The following is a 20525-nucleotide window of genomic DNA, read 5'->3' as shown; positions in this document are numbered from 1 at the left end:
AGTGCCAAATCAGCGGCTTGCTGCTAATATTAGACAATTAAACACCAGGAAGGGTGTCGCTTTCCCGCCAACAAAGAAAAAGCTATTTAAAAATAATGATTGCTTCTCCTTGCCAAAATTATTCTAAGTGAGGAGATAAAAAGCTAATAGTCGCTTTGTTTTTTTTTTTATAAGTGAAAGTCTATTGACAGATTTATGTGTGTGGTTATGTAGATGCATGAGTGGGTGAATGTGATAATAAATCACTGGTTGAATAAATAAATTGGAAAGGCACAGTGAAAACCAAAGGCGCTCAGTTGGCAATGCAGGATACGGTTGGAATGAAGCGAATGGACACAGAATGTCAGAGGACATACAGAACCTCGCGCACAGCTTTAAATTGTAGACCACGGTGTCCGTATTCAGCAGCAGGGGCGGCTCTTCCACTGGGGCGGAGGAGCACCGCCCTACTGCTTTCTTGCAGTGCAAGAAAGCCAAAACATAAAATGTCAATAACTAAAAGTTATTACAATTTTATATTTCCTTTGAACATTGCTGGCGGGGGGGGGGGGGCGGGTGAGCGGTGCTCCTCTGCTCTTTGAGCAGGGCAGGGGAGGAGTGGTTTCCCACTCCTGAGTGTGCAAATACTGCTTTGTTTGGGCGGCCCGAGAGGGCCGACCAGTTATGGGCACTCCGCCCTTCTTCATGCAGGGTGCATAGTAGCCTGCATAAAGAACAAGGTCACCACATTAGCCCCTGGCTGGTTGGTGTCCGGACCAAGCACGGCGCTGCTTACAGAGTTTTGATTGGCTTAGGAGAGGGAGCCTGGCTGCCTGCTTCCTGTTCCTGTCGGAGGCAGGAGAGCAGGAGTCGTGAATTCGCGGGACCCGGTGGAAAGGAAGGTAAGCTAAATTTTTTTATTTCCCCACAATACCCCTGCAAATTCTCCCCCCGTGAGCCCCCCCTACCCGTGAGCAATAATGGCCGCTGTTCAGCAGCTCAAGTTTTATAAAGGGTACGACCCTTACCAGTCTGTTCTTTTTTTCTCGAATCGAAATAAATAATGTACTTTCACAGTTTCAGCTGATACACTGCGGTCTGTATGGAGTCCGGGCGGCTTTGCGATGGCAAGGCTAGGCCATCTGCCGTAAGAGAGAGAAAGACTTCTAGGGGTCTCTTGAACTGCAAACTACATTGTGGGAAGAGAGTGCAGAGCCAACAAGATATTTTTAAGACAAGCTGTCTTTTGGCCCATCTTGTCATAAAATAGACCCATAAACTGCTAAATAAAAAACAAGCCCACACACTGCCTGCCTGAGAATTTCAGAGCCCTGTGGCCATGACCTCAGCCTGGCAAAAGTGCCTCGAGGCCCTCCCCCGCGTGACAAGGGGGAGCCACACTGACTGGGACCTGAGCACTTCAGTCTTAAGCCCTGAAGTGCTCCAGGCCAACTTCCAATCAGTCACACCTTGTCACAGAGTGCGGTGGGGTCAGCAAGTCTCACTGAACCCATCCCAGTCTGTGGCAAGTGAGGGACTGTGGCCTCTCCTCATTGGCTGGCCTAAGGTCAGCCAATGAGAGAAGGCAGCAATCTTCTATGGGGGCTGCAGGGTAGGTACGATTTAGGTTAATGATTGGTGCATGCATGTATGTATGTATGTATGTATGTATGTATGTATGTATGTATAAATTTGCTATGAGTGAAAGTTGTGAATGGGTGTGTGTGAGCGTTTGTGAATACATGGGTGTGAGTATATGTGTGTGTGGCCTGCGCAACCCGCAAAAATTACCAGCCGCCACTGGGTATGAGGGAACTTTTATATAGGCTGGATATTCACCTGCCCTGCTAGACCACTCTCTCTTTTATATACTGACCAATCTCACATCATGACTTCGTTACAATCCCAGCTTCTCAAATCCCAATATCTTACCATGTAAGAAAGGGGGACCACCAGTGGGGGCCCTCAAATCAAAAGAATTCTGAGGCGATACCGGCTGGTACTAGAATACCCTGCAAAGTGTTAGGAATTCTTGTACTCTTCCAGAAATGCATGCAGGAATGGGAAAGACAGTGGTATGGCCCTGTGAGGACAAAGTCTCCAGATCTTAGCAACTCTCCTTTTCAAGGAGGTGTGGAATTGCATTTGAACACACAGAGAGACTAGTGTTTTCGGATTCTAGCAGTGAGGCCCTCACTCCAAAACTTAACAGCCTTCTTCTCAACAGTTCCCTGCACCAATTTGGAGATAAGCTTGCAACATGGATGAGGAGGGTGAGATTGGAGTAGAAGTGCCCTAAAAGTCTAAGACAGTGACTGCGAGCTCTAGGAGGGGAGTTATCTACTTTTGAGTGTACCCGTACAGTGGAATGGACTGAGACTATCCTTGCACTCAAAGAGGTAGGTCTGTATTGAAATCTCTGTACAAGGGATCATTGGTAACATGCTGATAAGGATAGAGTTGCTGGAGCACGTTGTTCATTTGCCACACAAGACTCCCCTACAAACATATGCCTCAAGACTGGACTGCATGATGCAGTAGAGTCTCTGGAGTGGAAGAGAGTTCGATCCCTAGAAGGTCCTGGGATACCAGATGCTTGACACACATTTCCATTCTGTGGATCTTAACTAGTGGATCGGGCGGAAAGATGCTTGTAAGGGAATACAACTGGTCAAGGGACCAGACGCTTCACTACTCCACAATGAAACAAATATATTTTACACATGCCCATAAATGCTTCAATTACTTACTGGTAATTGCATTACTCTGAGCCGTCTTCCCTCTCTTCTATTCATTACGACGTTGAGGCAATCCTGCCTCACCAGACACCCATACCACGTCATTTTTGTAAAAAAAAAAAAGGTCCACCCCCCTCCAATCCTCCTGCATATACCAAATAACCCAACATAACCCCAAATTGGTTGGCCTGGACCACCTGGGAGGGAGGGAGGGAGGGAGGGATGGATGGATGTAATGAATATAAGTGAGGTAAGACGACTCAGAGTAATGCAATTGCGGGTAAGTAATTGAAGCATTACCTTACTGTTGCTTCCCTTCATTATGAAACTGAGATGTGCAAAGCCAAACAGGATAACAAAAAAGGCAACGCACAAACTCAAGCATTTGAAACACAAAAGACAATACAAAGAACGACCAAAAAGACATCATATTGGCCAACACCTATGATCCAAACACCTCAGACAGTCCAAGCGCCTGAAGAAGCAGAAAAGGAGAGGTAAAACACAGGGGGGATGCCCAAGTGGTTGTCGTGCACATCCCAGCAAAGGAGGCCCCCTGCATCGCAGACCATGAGGTAGACAAAGATCTCAAAGATCAACCCAGAACCCCAAAAGGAAAAATATGACCTGTGCCCCAGTAGGCCAGAGAAAGCAATGGCCAAATCCACCGACTCATTGAGGAAGTGGAAGGCTTGTAACCCGTAGACACAGGGCTAAAAATCACAAACAGGGAACCAGAAAGCATGAAAGAGCTGTCCTATCCAAGGAAATATGAAGAGACCTCCTGACAACCAGACAATTATTATTATTGTAAGAAATATTTGTAGATCGCACAGCTATTGGCATCCCAGCGCTAGCAGCGACAAGAGACTGGCAAGCTAATGAGTGGGGTTTTGGGAAAGCCAGGTTTTAAGGCGCTTCCGACAAGCAAAATAATTGGACTCTGAGCAGATGTGGGGAGGAAGAGCATTTCATAGTTTAGCGACATTATAAGAAAAGAAGCGAACGCCCCCTCTCGCCCGTTTAATTCTGGGAATTGAGGCAAGGCAAAGGTTAGTTGGCAATACAACTCCTGGTCCTTATGAAACTGGTAATCAACCTCAGAACGAAGAGCGAGAAGAGACCACAAAACATTCCAGCATCAAAAACCAGACGTAAAATGAGGCTTGAAAGAAAAAGCTCCCAGCTCACACAAACGCCGAGATGAAGAAACAGCCAAAGAAAACACTGAAAGATACAACATCCTGGAGACCAGGGGCTCCAACAAAGGATCCATCAATGCCTCCAAAGACCGATCTCACGAAGGGAAAGTGTCCCAGGAGAAGGAAGAACAGTCAACAAACTTGACATCTAACAGAGTCCACCAAGAACCTCCAAAAGCCTCAACAGCAGCCCACTGAAGCCTACGGGTGGCAACTTTCAACCCCCAAGGAAGCACTGTCTCGCAGAAACACCATCCCATCGAAGAATGCAGAAGAAGAAGGGTCCAAATTGACACCTTGACACCACCAGCCAAAGGAACGCCAAGACAGCAAAAAAGATCCATCAGTCCATGAGCATTCAGAAATGTGGAGAGTTGGATCCAAACCAGCCTGCATTCCTTTATGCATCAAGCCGAGCCCTTACAAATAGGGCCACAACTGGCAAACAGAGGAGTCTCACCGTCCCCCGATCACTGCCAGAGTCAGAATGCCAACTCAAAAGAAGAAAAGTGAAGGAGGGCCAGCTAAATCACCTCTGGCTGACAACTCCCAGGCCAAAGACCCTGACAACATCAAGCAATCCAGCAATAACTAGACCAACTGGAGGCCTACGGGCACAAAAATATGAAACCACAACCTATGGCCTGCTATACGTGTGCCTCCTCACAACAAAAAAGAAACCGCAAAAAACAACCGGTCGGTCTGCGCTCCAAGACAAGCAGCCACAAGAAGTAAACCTGCATTATGGAACGGTTCACGATTTTGCGTGTCATCCTTGCGTAGGGGCCAACCTAAGTATCTCCTTACTGTCCCAAAAAGAGTAAATGTGCCACAGAAGCGAGCACCACTGGCCTACATAGAGAGCATCGCAGGCAGATCAGCTGGGCGTTGAGGAGACACTAACACCGGCAACTCAGACACGCCCAACCCGGCCAGAGGACAGAACAGCAGACCTCCGGCTGGGCAGCACAGCCAAACCCCAGCCCAGTCTGCCGCACCGCAAACAGATACCAAAACACCAGGCAGGCCCTTAGGGAACTAATCGCACTCACCCTAGCAGGCTGCAACCCTCGGAAGCCCTGAAGCCTGCATGAGGAATGAGCGAGTGAACAAAAGCAGCACCCAATGGAGAGCACCGGAGAAGCCATTCAGAAGCACCAGCACAGCCTGCCGCCAGTAGACGAGGAGCCTCTGACATGCCTCCTACAGCTGGCCAGAGACAAGAACAGCAGACCCCAGACAGGAAGCACAAGAAAGATGAAGGGAGGAGGTTCAGATGCAGGAAAACAACACAGGTAGACACCACTTCCCGCAAACGTCCTCAATCCGGCACACACACAACATGGCAGCACTCCTCATTACGGCTGCATTGCAGGCCACGAGAATCCAGGAAGCCTAAAAGGGCCGCACACGGAAGGACAGCCCCAGCCACCACGAGGTGGTAAACACCGTCTTACCGGCATGCATTGCACATGCCACGAGGACTGCACCGGGGCATCCCCTGCAGCAGTGCAGCATGGCTGGCAAGCCGGTTGGACAGGCACCACAGTGCCAGACCAGCACTAAAGCAAAAACTCCATAGAACGAAGAATACAGACGCAGAACTGCACATAGCTGGTGTGGTATTGTGCAGTCTGGTAAGACAAAACAAAAAATTGTAGGAATGGAGGGGAAGGGTCTTTTTAATTTCATGGAAAAACACGTGGTAAGGGTGTCTGGGGAGGCAGGGTTGCCTCAATGTCGTAAGGAAGGGAAGTGACGATGAGGCAATGGTGAATTCAATACATGAATGGGATGGTCTTTGAATGCAGTGATTTCTGCGAGTGACTCCGAGGTACACAGGCACACAACTGATTTTCTGAGCCCTTATGCTTACCTCTTGACTCCTCTACTTAGCAATGAAACATCAGGTCTCCTGTGAGAAAGGCCTCCGTTGATTTGCATGTATGCAAGGCAGTGCCAAATGGGCATTGTGCCAATGGTAGCACATTGAGCACAGGTTTGCAGGTTAAGACTACGCTCCAGTAAGTGGCTTCAAACAGTTGGTGACGCAGCACACATTGTTCAAAAGAGGAGCACTGCTTACAAAATAGAAGCTGCAGGTGGGAAAAACAAACATTTTGAAAACACACAGGAACGGGTCCCAACTGTAGGAAATTGAGGATTTTAACAGAAACGGGCTCCAATTTAGAAGAAACTTAATGAGGAAGACACGCTTTGGGTGTTACCTCAGATCGCACATGACTGCGTGTGTGGTACCAGACATGCAAGCGTTGGACACAACAGCTATGGAAATAGTTTTCAGCTCCATCACTAGTTCCATAAGTGCCAGTGCACTGAACATGAGAAACCAGGCCATAGGAATAACCTTTAATTTTGTTAGTTTTCGCCATTAGGCAGTGCAACGTCAGCCAATGACAAGCAGTGGAGAGGCAATTGCGACCTGCTGCTGTAGACCTCTTCAGAGGAAATTAGACGTTTGTGTGTCAATTAATAAATAAATGGCAGGTAAAACCAAGGAACAGACGAAGCTTCCAAATAAGTTGAACAAACTAGGAGGTGACCCGGAATTCAGAGGTCTGCACAGGTAGAAGCAATCGCAGAGGTAGAAAAAGACTTGAGGCAGGTTAAGGAATATCCCCAATGACGTGCTTAGGACATTGGGTAGGGAAGCACTGCATTGATAAGAGCAGAATGGTGTAGTCAACTGTATCAGCAGGCATAAAGTATCTAGTATGGAGAAGAGAAGGTAGTAGTGGGCAGATATTTAAGAGCATAGTAGGAGTAATCTCTGAAGTGCTGCGGCCTACCAGCAGCACATTTCAATGACATTTTTCTAAGAAAGTGACATTTTTTACACAATTTATTCAAAAGCATAGTCACAATGTGCATCATGTGCAAATTTGCGCAGATTGGTACTGTCATTTTTTCCTTAAATAAAACAAATCAAAACTACAATCAAGGCTAATCCAACATTGAACAGACCCACATCCTCAACCCCAATTTTTCCCAAACAGCTCAATCTTCTTCAAATGTACAATTACATACAGACATTAGTCCTCGACATTTAAGAGTGATCGAAGTTTACTACGTTTGCAGGAAAATGGAAGAGGGACTGAACAAGAAAAGGGTACATAAATGATAACTCAAATATATGATGTGTGCCACTACTTAGCACAAATGACACTCTGCGCTCTTCAACACACTATGACTAGGCTTACGCTCGACAATACGGTGACCCACTACATCAAGATGCAATTCTGATAGTCCAACAAATGCCACTGTAGGCTTTAGGAGTTTAATTTGTTATTGTGGTTTTATATTAGGAATAAAAAAACTTCAATATGCATGTTCGAGAATACTGTTTTCTCTGCAGCATGTGGTACTACCACTAAATACCTAAATCAGCCCCCAAACATTGGATTCAGTACCTAGGATGTAAGAGTGGTATATTTGAAAGAGGAGGAAGGTTTCCTTTTAGAAGAGAGGAAATAATCCTCCTTCACCGATTCCAACACTATCAAATCAGTTCCTCCTTTCGTCATGAATTTAAGCCGGTGCTGAAGTAACGTATGAAGAAACATTATGGACTTAAGCAATTTATACGCTGAAATAGAGTAAGAATAGATATGCTCCTAAAATCAAATTAATTTATTTAAAACAATTACTTTATCTTCGACTGACGTTAAAACTGTACATATATCTAAAAAGGCCCCTCAGTTTTTACCTCGTGTTACTGCACAAAGCTGCCAATCATGATCTTTTAGACATACAACAAATAAGGCACAACTGGGTGGCACATACACAAATGAATCCTGTCGAACTTCCCATGAAACACAGCTTTCTATCCCACACACACTCCAATCTGTACCGTTTTCATGATAAAAATTAAAAATATGAAATACGTCATTCAGTTATGAAAGTCCTATACAAAATTGTAAAATTTACACCATTCGAGCTGCCAAAGAGTAAAAAAAATTCACATAAAACTATATTATTTGCCAGTGGTACGTTCAAAAATATTTGGCTAAAAAAATATCCCAACTTGAAAAGGTTACATCCTTTCTGTGTAAATCAAAAAATTGGCACTCTATTGCTACACAATAGCGCACCCTACGTGTTAAAACGTAAGAGAGCTAAAACGATATGTTCAATGTACACAAAATTATGGGTGCAACGACTGGCTGAAATAAGGCACTTTCTTCCAGTGAGCAGCACCTTCCAACATGAGCAACAAGGAGATGGTGAAGCATGTTCTAGGTAATGATGTAAGGGCTTAGAACGGAGGTCTCTGGAGGAAAGTCAAGGTTTCACACCGGGGAAGACACGGGAGGTAAGACGTAGAGGTAAAATGTCTACACAGACGTGGTCACTCTGTCAAGGAGATTATTGACCTCGTTTTTGTTAGAATCCAGTCCTTTAGCAGCATTTAGATCATTCCGTAAATTCTCCACCGTTTTTTTCATTGTTTTTAATTCTCCGGGGTGTGGAGTGGCTTTCCTCAAAAGCGTCCCCTATAATAACAAACAAAAACGATTAATTAAAAAAACAGTTGCTTTTGTTAGTACAAGCAGCAGCACTATGTAACAGAACTACAACATTGAAACTCACAAATTTTGGGACATAATGTAAAACTTCAAACCAACGAATGAATATGTAAAATTCTTCACTTGACACCCAAAAACGGATGTGAAAAGACTGTTATTTTTTAAGGTCTAGTTATTTCTAGATAAAACATTTTGTAATGTTATTAGTAAACTTTTTTTAAACAGAAGTGTAGGTAGATACATGCGCGTTATAGGTCCCCATAAACTCAAATTGATATCACAGCATGTGGATAAGGGCACACAGAGGAAAGAACACAGGCATTAGTAGAAGAAGCACTCACATTATTTTAAGAACTCCCTCCAAAATGAGGGTGCCGTTTGGAGAGCTCAAAAGCATAATATCTTGGGGTGGAAAACTTTACTTCTGTAAAGTGTTGCAAAGTCATCCTGTGTGCCCCGAGCTGAAGGATACTGGTGGAAACCGACTGCCTGTCCCTGGGCTCTCTTGACAGGCCCAGGTCAGTGCTATGTCGGAAACAAAAGAAAACACACACATGTATCAGGGTACACTATGTGTTGGGGTACACCTATAATTGACATGACCTACCATACATGTTCGTAGTAGAAAATAGGGTAGGGGGATTAAAACTACCTATAAGCCCTAGTACATGATAGGGCATGGCTGTTTAGCAGCAGGCATTGTTGCACTTGCATAAGTGCACTGCTGAGTGCCTGAAGTCATTTTAAAAGCAATCCTGCTCGGCAGCATTGCTTTTAAATGTCAATTGTGCCTAAGCTTGACTTTGGTGCAGGGGCAATTAAAAAGGGATAATCTACATAACGTTTACATATTAGGTACCAAAGCAATCACAAGGAGATGATGGACGGAGCGCTGAAAGTTTTCAGACACTCGCCCCAGTCACAGATTTGGGTTGAATACATCATTGTTCTTTAGCTCACTTCGCCACCTCAGTTCCGACCCAGCACTATGCAAATCAATCTTGACCCTGTGCCTCACCGGAACAGTCCAGCCCGAACTGCCAAGCCAGGTCTCCACTGAACAGGAAACAAGCATCCTGGGACCGGTTTCGGGGTAACACCCCTCATCAGCCAGGCTAGCTTGAATCCAGTGGCAAAGTGAGCAGGGGACCCACGACTGGGCACACTGTGCCAACTTAGGGCGAATAAAGCGAACACAAGGAGATATAAGGTGGCCCCAGGGTCTCTCATGGGTGTCGGCAGGGCGTTATGTAATTATAAGCATGGTCCTTATACAAAATGTATAAGGACTGCAAATTGCAAATTTCACTTCCCCATTGTAGTTAAGTCCCTCCCAAAAATCGACGTTGTTGCTATGAGCACTGTGGAGTGAGGATCATATTATTTTTGCATACTAGAGCGCGTCTGCACTGCAAGCCCGTCCGTGCTCGGACCACGCTCAGCACCAGCCCCCCTGCCTGTTCTAGATCAGACCCGATGGCTTCCATTTTCTACTCCAGTGCCCAGCTTCACAGCCTGAACTCCAACTGTAAGAAAGTTAACTGCATGTGCCTAGATGTTCTATTACATCCTGACTGCTCAGCCAAGAATGCCCCTCCCACATGCCAAAATTGCTTTGGTCGACTTAACAAATATCGGCCAGTAAATGCTGCTGATAACACCCTTACCCTCACCAGATCACCAGGAGGTGCACTTTTTGACACTATATCATTAGTAAAATACAGTATGGAGTGTGCTGAATTCTTAGAGATAAAGCAACTAGATCTTGCTTTTATTACAGAAACCTGGATGGCACGATAGCTAGGGCCTAATCAAATTGAGGCTGTCCCTCCCAGTTTTGCATGCTATACATTAGACAGACCCCAAAAGAAGGGAGGAGGCCTAGCAGTTATTTATAGAGAGTCTTTTATAGCCCCCTTTAAATTGGCTTAGTCAGAGATTTGGGAAACCTTATCTTTTAAGTTAGAATTATCATCTAGGCAGCAGTCCTTTAATGGGATACTTCTTTATCGCACTCCAAGCACTAGACATGATTTTACAGAAATTGTAGGTCAATTGCTAGAAGACGGACTTGTGGCTAGCAACTTCACTGTTCTAGGTGACTTTTACTATCGCATTGAAAAGACTACAGACCCAGACACAGTAGGTCTCTTAGACATAATGATCAGCGCTGGCCAAAAACAAGTGGTACTAGGACCCCACTCATGAAGCAGGGCACATATTAGATTGTATTTTTACTAACAAGTCCACCCTTAAATTCCTAGGATCGCTCCCTCTAACATGGTCTGACCAACATGGGTCTTATTGTATTGTAATTGCATTTATATAGCGCTTACTACCCCTGACGAGGCGTCAAAGCGCTTTTTCGGCGAATAGCACGCTACTCCGGGACCCATAGAGGATTAGTGTTGAATTAGTATAGTGAAACATGCAAGTACATTTTAAGTGGTGTATAGGTTAGTCAGTTATTTGGATTTGGAATGATAGCAGAAGGATAGAGAAAGAAAAAAGGTTTGTATTTATAGAGCGCTTGTTATCCCTGATGGAGTGTTGAAGCACGCTACTCCGGAAGCCCATAAAGGATTAGTGGTGAATTAGTATGGTGAAATATGAAAGTAATTTCAGTGGTGGATATTAGTCAGTTATTTGGAGTGAGAAGGATAGTGGAGGGATAAAAGGGAAGAAAGGTTTGCATTCATATAGCACTAGTTACCCGTGATGGATGTTGAAGCGTTTTTCTGATGAGTAGCACAACACTCCGGAACCCATAAAGGATTTGTGTTGAAAATTAGTATAGGAAAATATGTAGTAATTTGAGTAGTGGATATGTTATTCAGTCATTTGGGTAGAGAAGTGTAGGTGACTGGATAGTGAAGGGAAAGAGGTTTGTATTTATATAGCGCTTTCTACACCTGATGGGGTTTTGAAGCACAAGTAGCATGCTACTCTGGAACCCATCAGGATTAGTGTTGAATTAGTATGATGAAGCATCAAAGTAATTTTTGTGGTGAATATGTCAGTCAGTTATTTGGAGTGAGAAGGGTTCGGGAGGGGTAGAAAAGAGGGAAGAGTTTAGAAAGGTTTGTTTTGGATGATCAGTATAGTAAAAGAGGTGTCAGATGATGCAATGAGGGGTATTTAGGGGAGAGTCGAGAAAGGGTTATTTTGGGGATCATAGTAGTGGTTTGGGATAAATGAGAGAGTGCATGTAGAGTATATATTGATAGATGTATAGGATGAGAGATAGGGTAGTGCACTGGAAAGAGTACTAGAAAGAAGTTTGAGATGAGTCAGAAGGTTGGGCTAGATGATATATTGAGCGAAGTATAGGCTGAGAAATAGGGAAGTGCATTGGAAATGCTAAATTTGAAGAAAGTGATAAATATGTTGATCCATGAGTACATTGAAAGTATATAGATACATAAAGGAGGTGTGTATATTGGGCAGTATTTCTGGCCCTAGTCCCGACCAGTCTCGAACAGGCTCAAACAGTAAACTGCCCTTGCCCTCTCTGCCCTTAACAGGCTCAAACAGGCAACTGCCCTTGTCCTCTCTGCCCTTAGCCGCTCTGCCCAGGCTGAGACGCCCTAAGCCTGGCCTTTTTTAAAGCCCTAGTAATCAGGTGACCCCTTTAGCCAATGGGAACCCTAGCCCTAACTCTATCCAATCACACCACTAGCCCTAAAATCTAGAACCAATATGAGACCAGGACCATACAGCCAATCTTAGCCCTAGTCCAAACACCCAATCAGTTCAAAAACCCGGACCTCTATGTCTAATAAAGGCTCTAGCCCTACCAGTAGTCGCAAAAACAAGTCCATGCAACCAATGGCACAGGTAGCCCTAGTCCCTACTTCCAATAGAAAGCCTAACCCTACTCTAAGTCCCACACATTGGGGCCTATTATGATTGCGGTTTTCCCGCATCCTCCGGGCCGGCGGAAGCCACCGCCGGCCCAGAGGATGCGGGAAAACCGCCGCGGAGCCTGGAAAGACCCACCGCCATATTAGGATGGCTGGTGGGTCTTGCAATCAGTCCGCAGCTTTTCCGCCGCGGTCGTCTTCCGACCGCGGCGGAAAAGCTTTAACATGGCTGGCGGTGTCTATCAGACACCGCCAGCAATATTAAGATGGTGTAAAATGTATGCTTTTCCGCTTCGGCTTTTCCGCCGTGGAAAAGCATACGGAACTTCACTTCGGGGGCCCCCTGGGTGAAGGGGGGTGCACATGGGGGGTACCTATGGTACCCCCCTGCATTTGCGTGAACAAAGCAGCAGGCACCGCGCGGTGCCTGCCGCTTTGTGCACGCAAATGCGGTGCATGTATTTTTAACATTGCGGCGGGTGCAGCTTGAAGCTGCACCCGCCGCAATGTTAAAGATAGAGGATGTGACCCCCACCCTGGCGGTCACATCCTAATCTGCACGGAGGGAACACCGCAGCCCATGCGGACGTTCCCTCCTACTCTGGGGTCGCGGACGGACTCAAGTCCGTCCCCGATCCTAATCGACCCCTTAGTCCAGCAACCAATCACACCAGAAGGCCTAATCGCTACTTCCAATTAAAGGTCTAACCCTATCCCTAGTCCCAACCCTACAATGATTGAATCACAGACCACGAAACCAATCAGAACCCTCACATACCCAACCAATGAGGACATTAATCATAATCCAATAGAAACACCAGATACACCCACCAATCAGTGTAGACATGTACCAACCATTCCAATGGGCTTGCTTCAAATTCTGCTTCCAGGACATATAAAGTTTGCGCCTGGAATAAAGTTAAACCCGGCCTACTTGCCCACCAGCACTCAATCTCACAGCCCGACTTGCCAGATGAATTGGAAGCCGCTAGTCCTCTTTATACTGCATAGCTCAATACTGCTGCCACTAGACTAGCCCTCACGAAAGATGCATACGCTGGAAACGTTCCTGCCCACACCTTGTTACTCTAATGTGCTCAGAGCCCCAAAAAACTATAAGCATCAAGACCGAATTTGGAGGAGAATCTATAGTGACCAATTTGAATATAAACAGTGTCTCACAGGTTAAACATCACTTTTAACTAGAGAAAAAAGAAAATATTACATGGACCGGATCAATCTAGCCTAAAACAATTTTTAATCTTACCAAACTCCCGGGAACAAATCAGTTGAATCATAGTCACTCACTCTGAGGCGATACTGCAAATATTTTTCTAAAGAAAATTGAAGATGTATTTCTTGCATTTAATGGAACGAAGGAAAAAATTGGGGGGGAAGACTACTCTTTTACTCATCTTTGAAAATGGAGCTGGCTACTAGCCAAACTCAGGCCACGTATTCAGAGTTTGCCGCTCTTTCGATAAGCTCAGTTTGGGGTTTAATTTAAGCAGTAAAGTCAGAGTCCCCAATGGAGTCAGGCCCCGCCATCAGTACTCGAGTTGGTCCCAGAGCTATTGGCTTGAAAACTTATCATATTTTTCAACATGATGTTGACGTTGGCCCACTTTCCCTTAGACAGGAAGGTGGCATCCATTTTATCTCTATTGAAAAAAACCTAATCTAAACCCTGAGGACCCCAACTATTTTCGTCCCATTTCTAGGTTTCCTTTACTGGCTAAGATAGTTGAAAAGACTATGAACCCTCATCTTTAAGTTTATCTTGGAAAATCAATTGCATGATACCATGCAATACGGATTCCTGAGCGGGCACAGCACGGAGTCCGGGCTGATGAATTCTACGGATGAAATTAGACTTGCCCTGGATGCTGGTACAAAGGCTGCATTGGTACTTATAGATCTCTCTGTTACATTCAATACGGTCCATCATGAACTTCTGGTGGACCCTCTGGCTGCAAATGTGATGCAGGAAACTGCATTAACTCTGCTGTGATCCTTCCTCACCGGCAGAAAACAGGTGATCACCTAGGGCTTGTTTGTTTCTGAGCCTTTCTCTCTTTCCTGCAAGGTCCCACAGTCTGACGCTTTTCAAGGTTTGTGTGTCCTCTATCGCCATCTTGATAAGATCATTTGGCTTCTTGCTCACTTCTTACGCAGACAATACACAGATTGTGGTCTCTCTCTAACCAAGACTCCGACACAGAAAACAGATTCTGTAACTTTATGAGGGCGGTTAGCACTTGGATGAACAACAATTGTTTGAAACTGAATGCAGGAAAAACAGGTTATTCTGTTTGTCAATAACACTTCTTTATGGACACCATCTTGGTGACTAGACAAATGAGGTTCTCTGCCAGTGCCAGTGAGGAAAGCCAAAAACCGGGGAGTCCTTATAGACAACAAGCTCTCCTTTGGAGATCAGGTAAATGCAGTCACTTTTTCCACGTTTTTCCCCATTTGAGTGGTCAAAAAACATTCTTCAATTTCTCCCTTTTGAGGCACAGAAAATAGTTTTGACTTCATTAGTGATGTTGAAAGTAGATTATTGTAACAGGCTCTATCTTAACATCCAGAAACAACCTCTACAAAAACTGCAAACGCTGCAAAATGCAGCAACCAGACTGCTCCTTGGAACACCTAGGTTCAAATCTGTCACAGCTGAAATTCGGAAGCTACTCTGGCTTCCGATTAGGCATTGCTTTACCTTTAAAGCACTGTGTACTGCCTTTTAGTTCCTTCACACACCGATCATCACCATCTCAGACAGAGTCTTAGATGGTACTCGCTGAAGAGAACACTTTGCTCCTCCAATGCAAAAACCTTATTGGTTCCCAAGTTCAAGAAAGTGAACTGGGGTGGTAAAGGTTTCATCTTGGGCACAGTAAACGCATGGAATGCACTGCCTGTTCATATCAGATTCTTTCCCAGTCTTCTCATCTTCAGAAAATAACTGAATACCCACTAGTCAACAACTAGGGACAGTCAGGCACAGTGCTGTTATGTCTAAAACCCAGCGCCGGGACACTGGGACACCGGGACAGCAGTGCGCTATAAATTTAACATAACATACTCAGGACCCACAAGGTCTCCCCTAGATGTCCCAGGGGTGTGTCATGTCACTATAAGCAAGGCCATTATAAAAGAGGTTTTATATGCTCTGGTGATGGAGAAAATGCATATTGCCCCCCCCCCCCCCCGCATTGTAGCTACCTAGCCACATAGGATAACATTGCAATAGTTTATGAGCACAAATATTGCTAGGAATTGAATAAAGTTTAATTCAAAGACTTATAAGAATGATATTGATAAATCCAACAATATGCCATTGCTGAATGTATCCAAAATTGTACAGAAAATAAGTTAAGACTTTCTTGTCTGTAAGCCAAAATCCAGCCTTCCTATAGTTTTCCATGATTGGGCAGAGTTAACAGGATCAGCCAGGCCGCTTTGGTGCAGTGATAAGTGGCTCACCAGGGGAGAGGCTATCTGCTGGAGAGGGCTCTGCTACATAGGAATGTCAGTGCACAGGAGGGGTCGTAAAGCAAGCAGCTTCAAAGAAGGAAAAGAACAGCTAGAGAATGCCAGGCTTACCTACCTCTCCCCCCCCCCGCGACCCAGCCAGATAGTAGGCTTAAGAAAGGAATCTGTGGATGTTAGGGGGAGGTGAGTTATAGAAATAAGCCACAGTAAAGGTTGGTTTAGCTAATTCTTGCTCCTCGGCTGAGATTTCAGCCATTATGAATTTTAGATGAAACCGTACTTTCTGGGACAAGAATGTCCCCACACTTTGGAGGAAGTTGTCATGCTCTGGGGTGTTGCCTTGCACCTTATTGGACATGAGTGCTCTCCTGCCTGACCCCAGACAACTGTGAGTATACATGTGAGAGGTGCAGAGCCTCTCAGATCTGCTGCTTGAAACTAGGAAACTAGGAAAAGAAGGACTGTCCTGCTGGTATAGGAATTTGCACCCACAGGCCTTGCACTCTGACTGAGCTTTGGTTGCTGTGCTATGCTTCAAGAAGGATTAAGAAAGCAGACTCCCTGCAGCTAAAGGTTAACAGGGCCCACCAGCATCCTCTCCACCAGCAGTCCCCATTTCGGAGTGAACCCCGTGGACTTTTAAGGATTTGGCCTGGAGCACTGTGGAAAATGTGTTCCCAACCTTCCAATGACCATCCAGGAGATACCAGACCCTTGGATTTGTGTTTTGGACACTTTGAACCCACAAGGAGACCTTCAGGAAACACCTTCTGAAGTTTAGAGAACTTTTGGGGAAAAGCTCCAGAAAGGTTTCTAAGTGCGACCGTAAAATTTTGACTGGGGCCTCCTGTTTGTGTATCCAGCCAGGGCTTCATCGCAGTCAGCCAGAACCTTTGACCTTGTCCCGGTCAAGCACGACCAGATGTCCCCAAAGTGGAGCTATAGGCCTTTAAGCACTATAAAGTGGTAATTCTTAAAAAATTCAAATCTCCAGTTCCCTACAGTGGATTTTTGTCGTTTTGGGAGTCTTTTTGTTCATAAAAATATTTACTATTTCTATAAATTGGCGTGGGATTTGTAATGTGTATTATGTCTTACTTATTTAATGTATTGGTGTTTTTAAATGCTTCGCATACCAGTCTCCTAAGTTAGGCCTGACTGCTCAGTTACAGCTACCAAGGGTTGAGCAAGAGACTCATTTATTGAGACCTTAACTGGACCCTACACTGTGTTAGTGGACTTATTACTGGTGGTAAGTGCATACTTACCCCTACAAATAACCCACTTTCCAACATAAAACAAATTATACCCAAGCACAGAAATCCAATTTCAACATTTTATTGTTCGTGTGCCCTACGAAGGTTTAGCAGTAAAGCTGGATGCCCAAGGCAAATTTAGCACGCATTTCAAGAGCTCAGTTTGATGGAAAAGGTGATCTGTGTAAAAAGGCAGTGCCCTAGCATAGCATGCTTGATTAGTTTATTTAGGAACATTAGCTCCAAAATGCACTTCTGGACACACAAAATTCGGACACCATTCTTCAGCCAAACAAGTGTTGCTCATTTTCTACAACACAGACTATTTCACCGACATGAAGGCTGTATAAGAGTTCCAGCACCATTGGTAAACTTTAGAATTTATATTCTGCTATTGGCTACAAACCCTTTAATAACTACTGTTTACATTGTATGTGTAGGAATTTACAACCAATTTGAGCTCCGTCTTTTATTTTTAATTGTTTGATTTTTCTCTATGAAAACCATTATTCTGTAACATGGCCCGTGAATATTACAGTGTATGCATGATATAACCTGCTTCTTTAATGGAAAACACTGAAAGTTTTCATACTACTAAATGCGTCAAACCACTGTCTGCAATACTGTGCGTTCATTTAAACCCTAATCAATGTTGGAGTTTTAGATTCATTCAGTTAAATCCATCTAGTTAAACAAGTAGATTAAAAAAAAAAAAATTAAAAGCACAGAGCTGCTAACAGTGTTCGATCAACACAGTGTCATCTTAAGAATTTGTGAGGCTCTGGCCCACTGTTATTTGGTGCACCATGTTTGAAACAACTTTGAATTCTATTGCCTTTTTTCTGCTAATTATAGCCTGCATCAATATTGGAGAAAATGTGTATATATATATATATATATATATATACACTGGCCCTTATCAAGGAGGGCAAATTCTTTGTCCGTGAACCCAAACGTTTTAAGTTGTTCCATGTCGGGGATACCCACAAGAGGTGGGGATACTATTTGAGAATGGTTTATTCTCTAAAGGAGTCTCTAAAGGGTTATCCCCTTTAATATGTTGAACACATTGATGTAATACTGTTTGTAGTTTGCTGCCTAGGACAGTTTTTCTCATTGGCCTTATCAAGGAGGCCCACACAGTCACATTATTTTGTGCACGTCAAGCACTTCTTTGCCAGGACTCAACGTTCTGGACCGAGCTTGCGCTTTGCTCATAAGAACACGAGGGGGAACTTAGGACCTTCTCCCCCCCCCCCACGAACGTACATCACTCATTGCCCTGAAGAAGTTCATTGTATATGAACGAAACACGTTGGCTAGTATCTTTTACTGTTGGATGTCTATGAAAATAAAGGATTTACTGATACAATATAACAAGACTAAATGACTTATTGAAAGACAACTTTTGCTTCGGAGTAGTGCACCACTCCAATTTTGGGTCAGTAATATTTAGGTCTGCTTTTCCATAGAAAGAGCGTTTTTTGGGTTTGTTAATAACGTTGGCACCATTTTGATGAATCTTTCCAAAGCAAACATGCATATACCTAAGCTCATTAGCTCATTCCTGGAGAGTTTTGGGTGGATCAAGCAGAGACAAGAAGGGTGCCAAAACACAAAATCCCCATGCATGTTCCCTAGACTTCCTTAAACAAAGTTACATCAAAAACTGCAGAACAGGATTACACCAAGTTTCGCAGGAAGGAAACATATTGGGCTTTTGGTGATTTGGTGTAAATCAGTTTTGTAGTTTTCGAGAAATTTAGAGCAAAAAATAATTGTATATTTGGGCAGTTGGGTACGCGAGAGTCTGGAGACTCTTGCAGGAACATCAATTTAAAAATAGAGCATTCAGACTGGTCCAGTGAGCTTGATTTCCTTTAGGCCATCTTGCTCTGGCTGGAGTCAGACTCCTGCAAAGGTGATCACTCTGATTTGTTGCCAGCAACATGAGACAAATGTTGCTGAACGCCATTATAGTACTCAGAGACTTGCCCCCCTGTTCTAAAGTTAAAAAAAAAGTAAAGATATATGGGGGCAGGGTAGGGATACCCGGACCCCCTAGGTCCCATGGGGGAGATCCAGAGGGAAACCCATGGAGCTGAAAGGAAAAAAAAGAAGAAAAAAACAGCAAATAAATGCTGCAATCCTGCGAAATTCTCGCAAGATCAGGAAATAAAATGCAAACAAAACAAAAATGGAGTCAGGGCAACATTTATAAACTATAATCCCTGAGGAGCCCACCCCCGGTGCTGTATTCATAATGAGGTGTGCTGCTTGGACCCCCTTCCCAAGTCTCCAGAGTCCCCAGGGAGCCCGCCCAGTGCTAAAAATATTGTTAATGGGGAGGTGAGGCACGCCCCCCTCCCAGAGCCATCAAAGGCCCTGGGGAGCCTACCCCTGGGGCTGAACACAGTTTCTATGGAGCGGCCCCCCTCTCCGAGCAATTACAAGCCTCAGGGAGCCCACCCCTGGTGTCTAAATTTGGAAAATGGGGAAGTGGGGCACACGGCCCTCTCCCCGAGCCTCCAAAAGGCCCTGGGGAGCCCACCTCGAGGCAGATTACTTTAAGGGAGGGGGACTACTCCCTGAGGCATTAATGGCTCGGGGAACCCATCTCCCGGGGTTAGCTTAGATGCTATATCTCAGGAAGGCCACCCCTGGCACGGAACGGGTTCTCTCCCGCAGTGGCACAGGCAGGGAAGCCTGTAACTGCTCTCGCTTGGTGGAAGCATTTTCATAACTACCACCAAGTGAGAGTAAACACCAAGTCTACTCCCAGCAGGCGGTAGCTTCAAAAATGCTCCCACCAGCTGGGAGCAGACTTTTGATCGTTTTCCCTGGCCACATTGAAGCAAGCAGGTAAACATATCAAAATATTGCTTCCGCCCGCAGGAAGTAGCATTAGAAGCTCCTCCCTGCTGGTTAGAAAAATGCTCATCCTCGGCCCGGTAACATTGTGTTGTGGGAGGGGGGCCGCATGACACCCTCCCCCTGCAAAATGTTGCAAGGCCCCAGGGGATGGTGTCCATAGGGCCGAAATCGGTGTGGGGAAGGGGGAGCTGAAATCGGCCAGGGGAGGGAGCCGGCGTGCCCCCATTGCTCTTACAAAATGTCACAGGGCCCCAAGGATGGAATCCTAGGACTGAAAATGCCCGGGTAGGGGGCTGTGTGCCCCCTCCTCCCTAAAAATTACACTGTGCCCTAGGGAGGCTGACCGTTGCAAATGATGCTGGGTCCAGTGAATGGGGTCCCCAGGGCTTAAAGTGTCCCAAGGACAGGGGCTTTGTGCCTCCCGGTAAACAGGTCGCTAGGCCCCAGAGGATAGGGTCCCAATGCTCAAAAACAGAACGGAGAAGGGTTTTTCTGTCCCTTCTCCCCCTAAATTGTGTGCTGGGTCCAGGGGGATGGGATATCTGGGGCTGAAATCTGAACGAGCAGG

The 20525-nt window shown here is 45.1% G+C and overlaps 1 protein-coding gene and 1 non-coding gene across 2 annotated transcripts in view; both read right to left on the bottom strand.

Moving 5' to 3' along the window:
• Positions 1–4657: 4657 nt before the first annotated feature.
• LOC144765397 (U6 spliceosomal RNA) lies at positions 4658–4764 on the bottom strand. The gene has a single exon (XR_013597389.1). It is a non-coding gene; the product is annotated as a U6 spliceosomal RNA (small nuclear RNA).
• A 2791-nt stretch (positions 4765–7555) lies between these two features.
• The window catches only part of LRRC1 (leucine rich repeat containing 1), a 538119-nt gene continuing 525149 nt past the window's right edge, over positions 7556–20525 (bottom strand). Inside the window, exon 14 of the mRNA XM_078647950.1 lies at positions 7556–8433. Within this exon, the coding sequence (XP_078504076.1) occupies positions 8275–8433 (159 nt within the window). The 3' untranslated portion in view covers positions 7556–8274. The remainder of the gene's footprint in view (positions 8434–20525) is intronic.

The sequence above is a fragment of the Lissotriton helveticus genome, chromosome 6 (assembly GCF_964261635.1).
Source record: "Lissotriton helveticus chromosome 6, aLisHel1.1, whole genome shotgun sequence".
In the NCBI taxonomy this organism is placed as follows: Eukaryota; Metazoa; Chordata; class Amphibia; order Caudata; family Salamandridae; genus Lissotriton; species Lissotriton helveticus.
The sequence above is the reverse complement of the archived record's forward strand: the minus strand, read 5'-3'. Positions and strand labels throughout refer to the sequence as shown.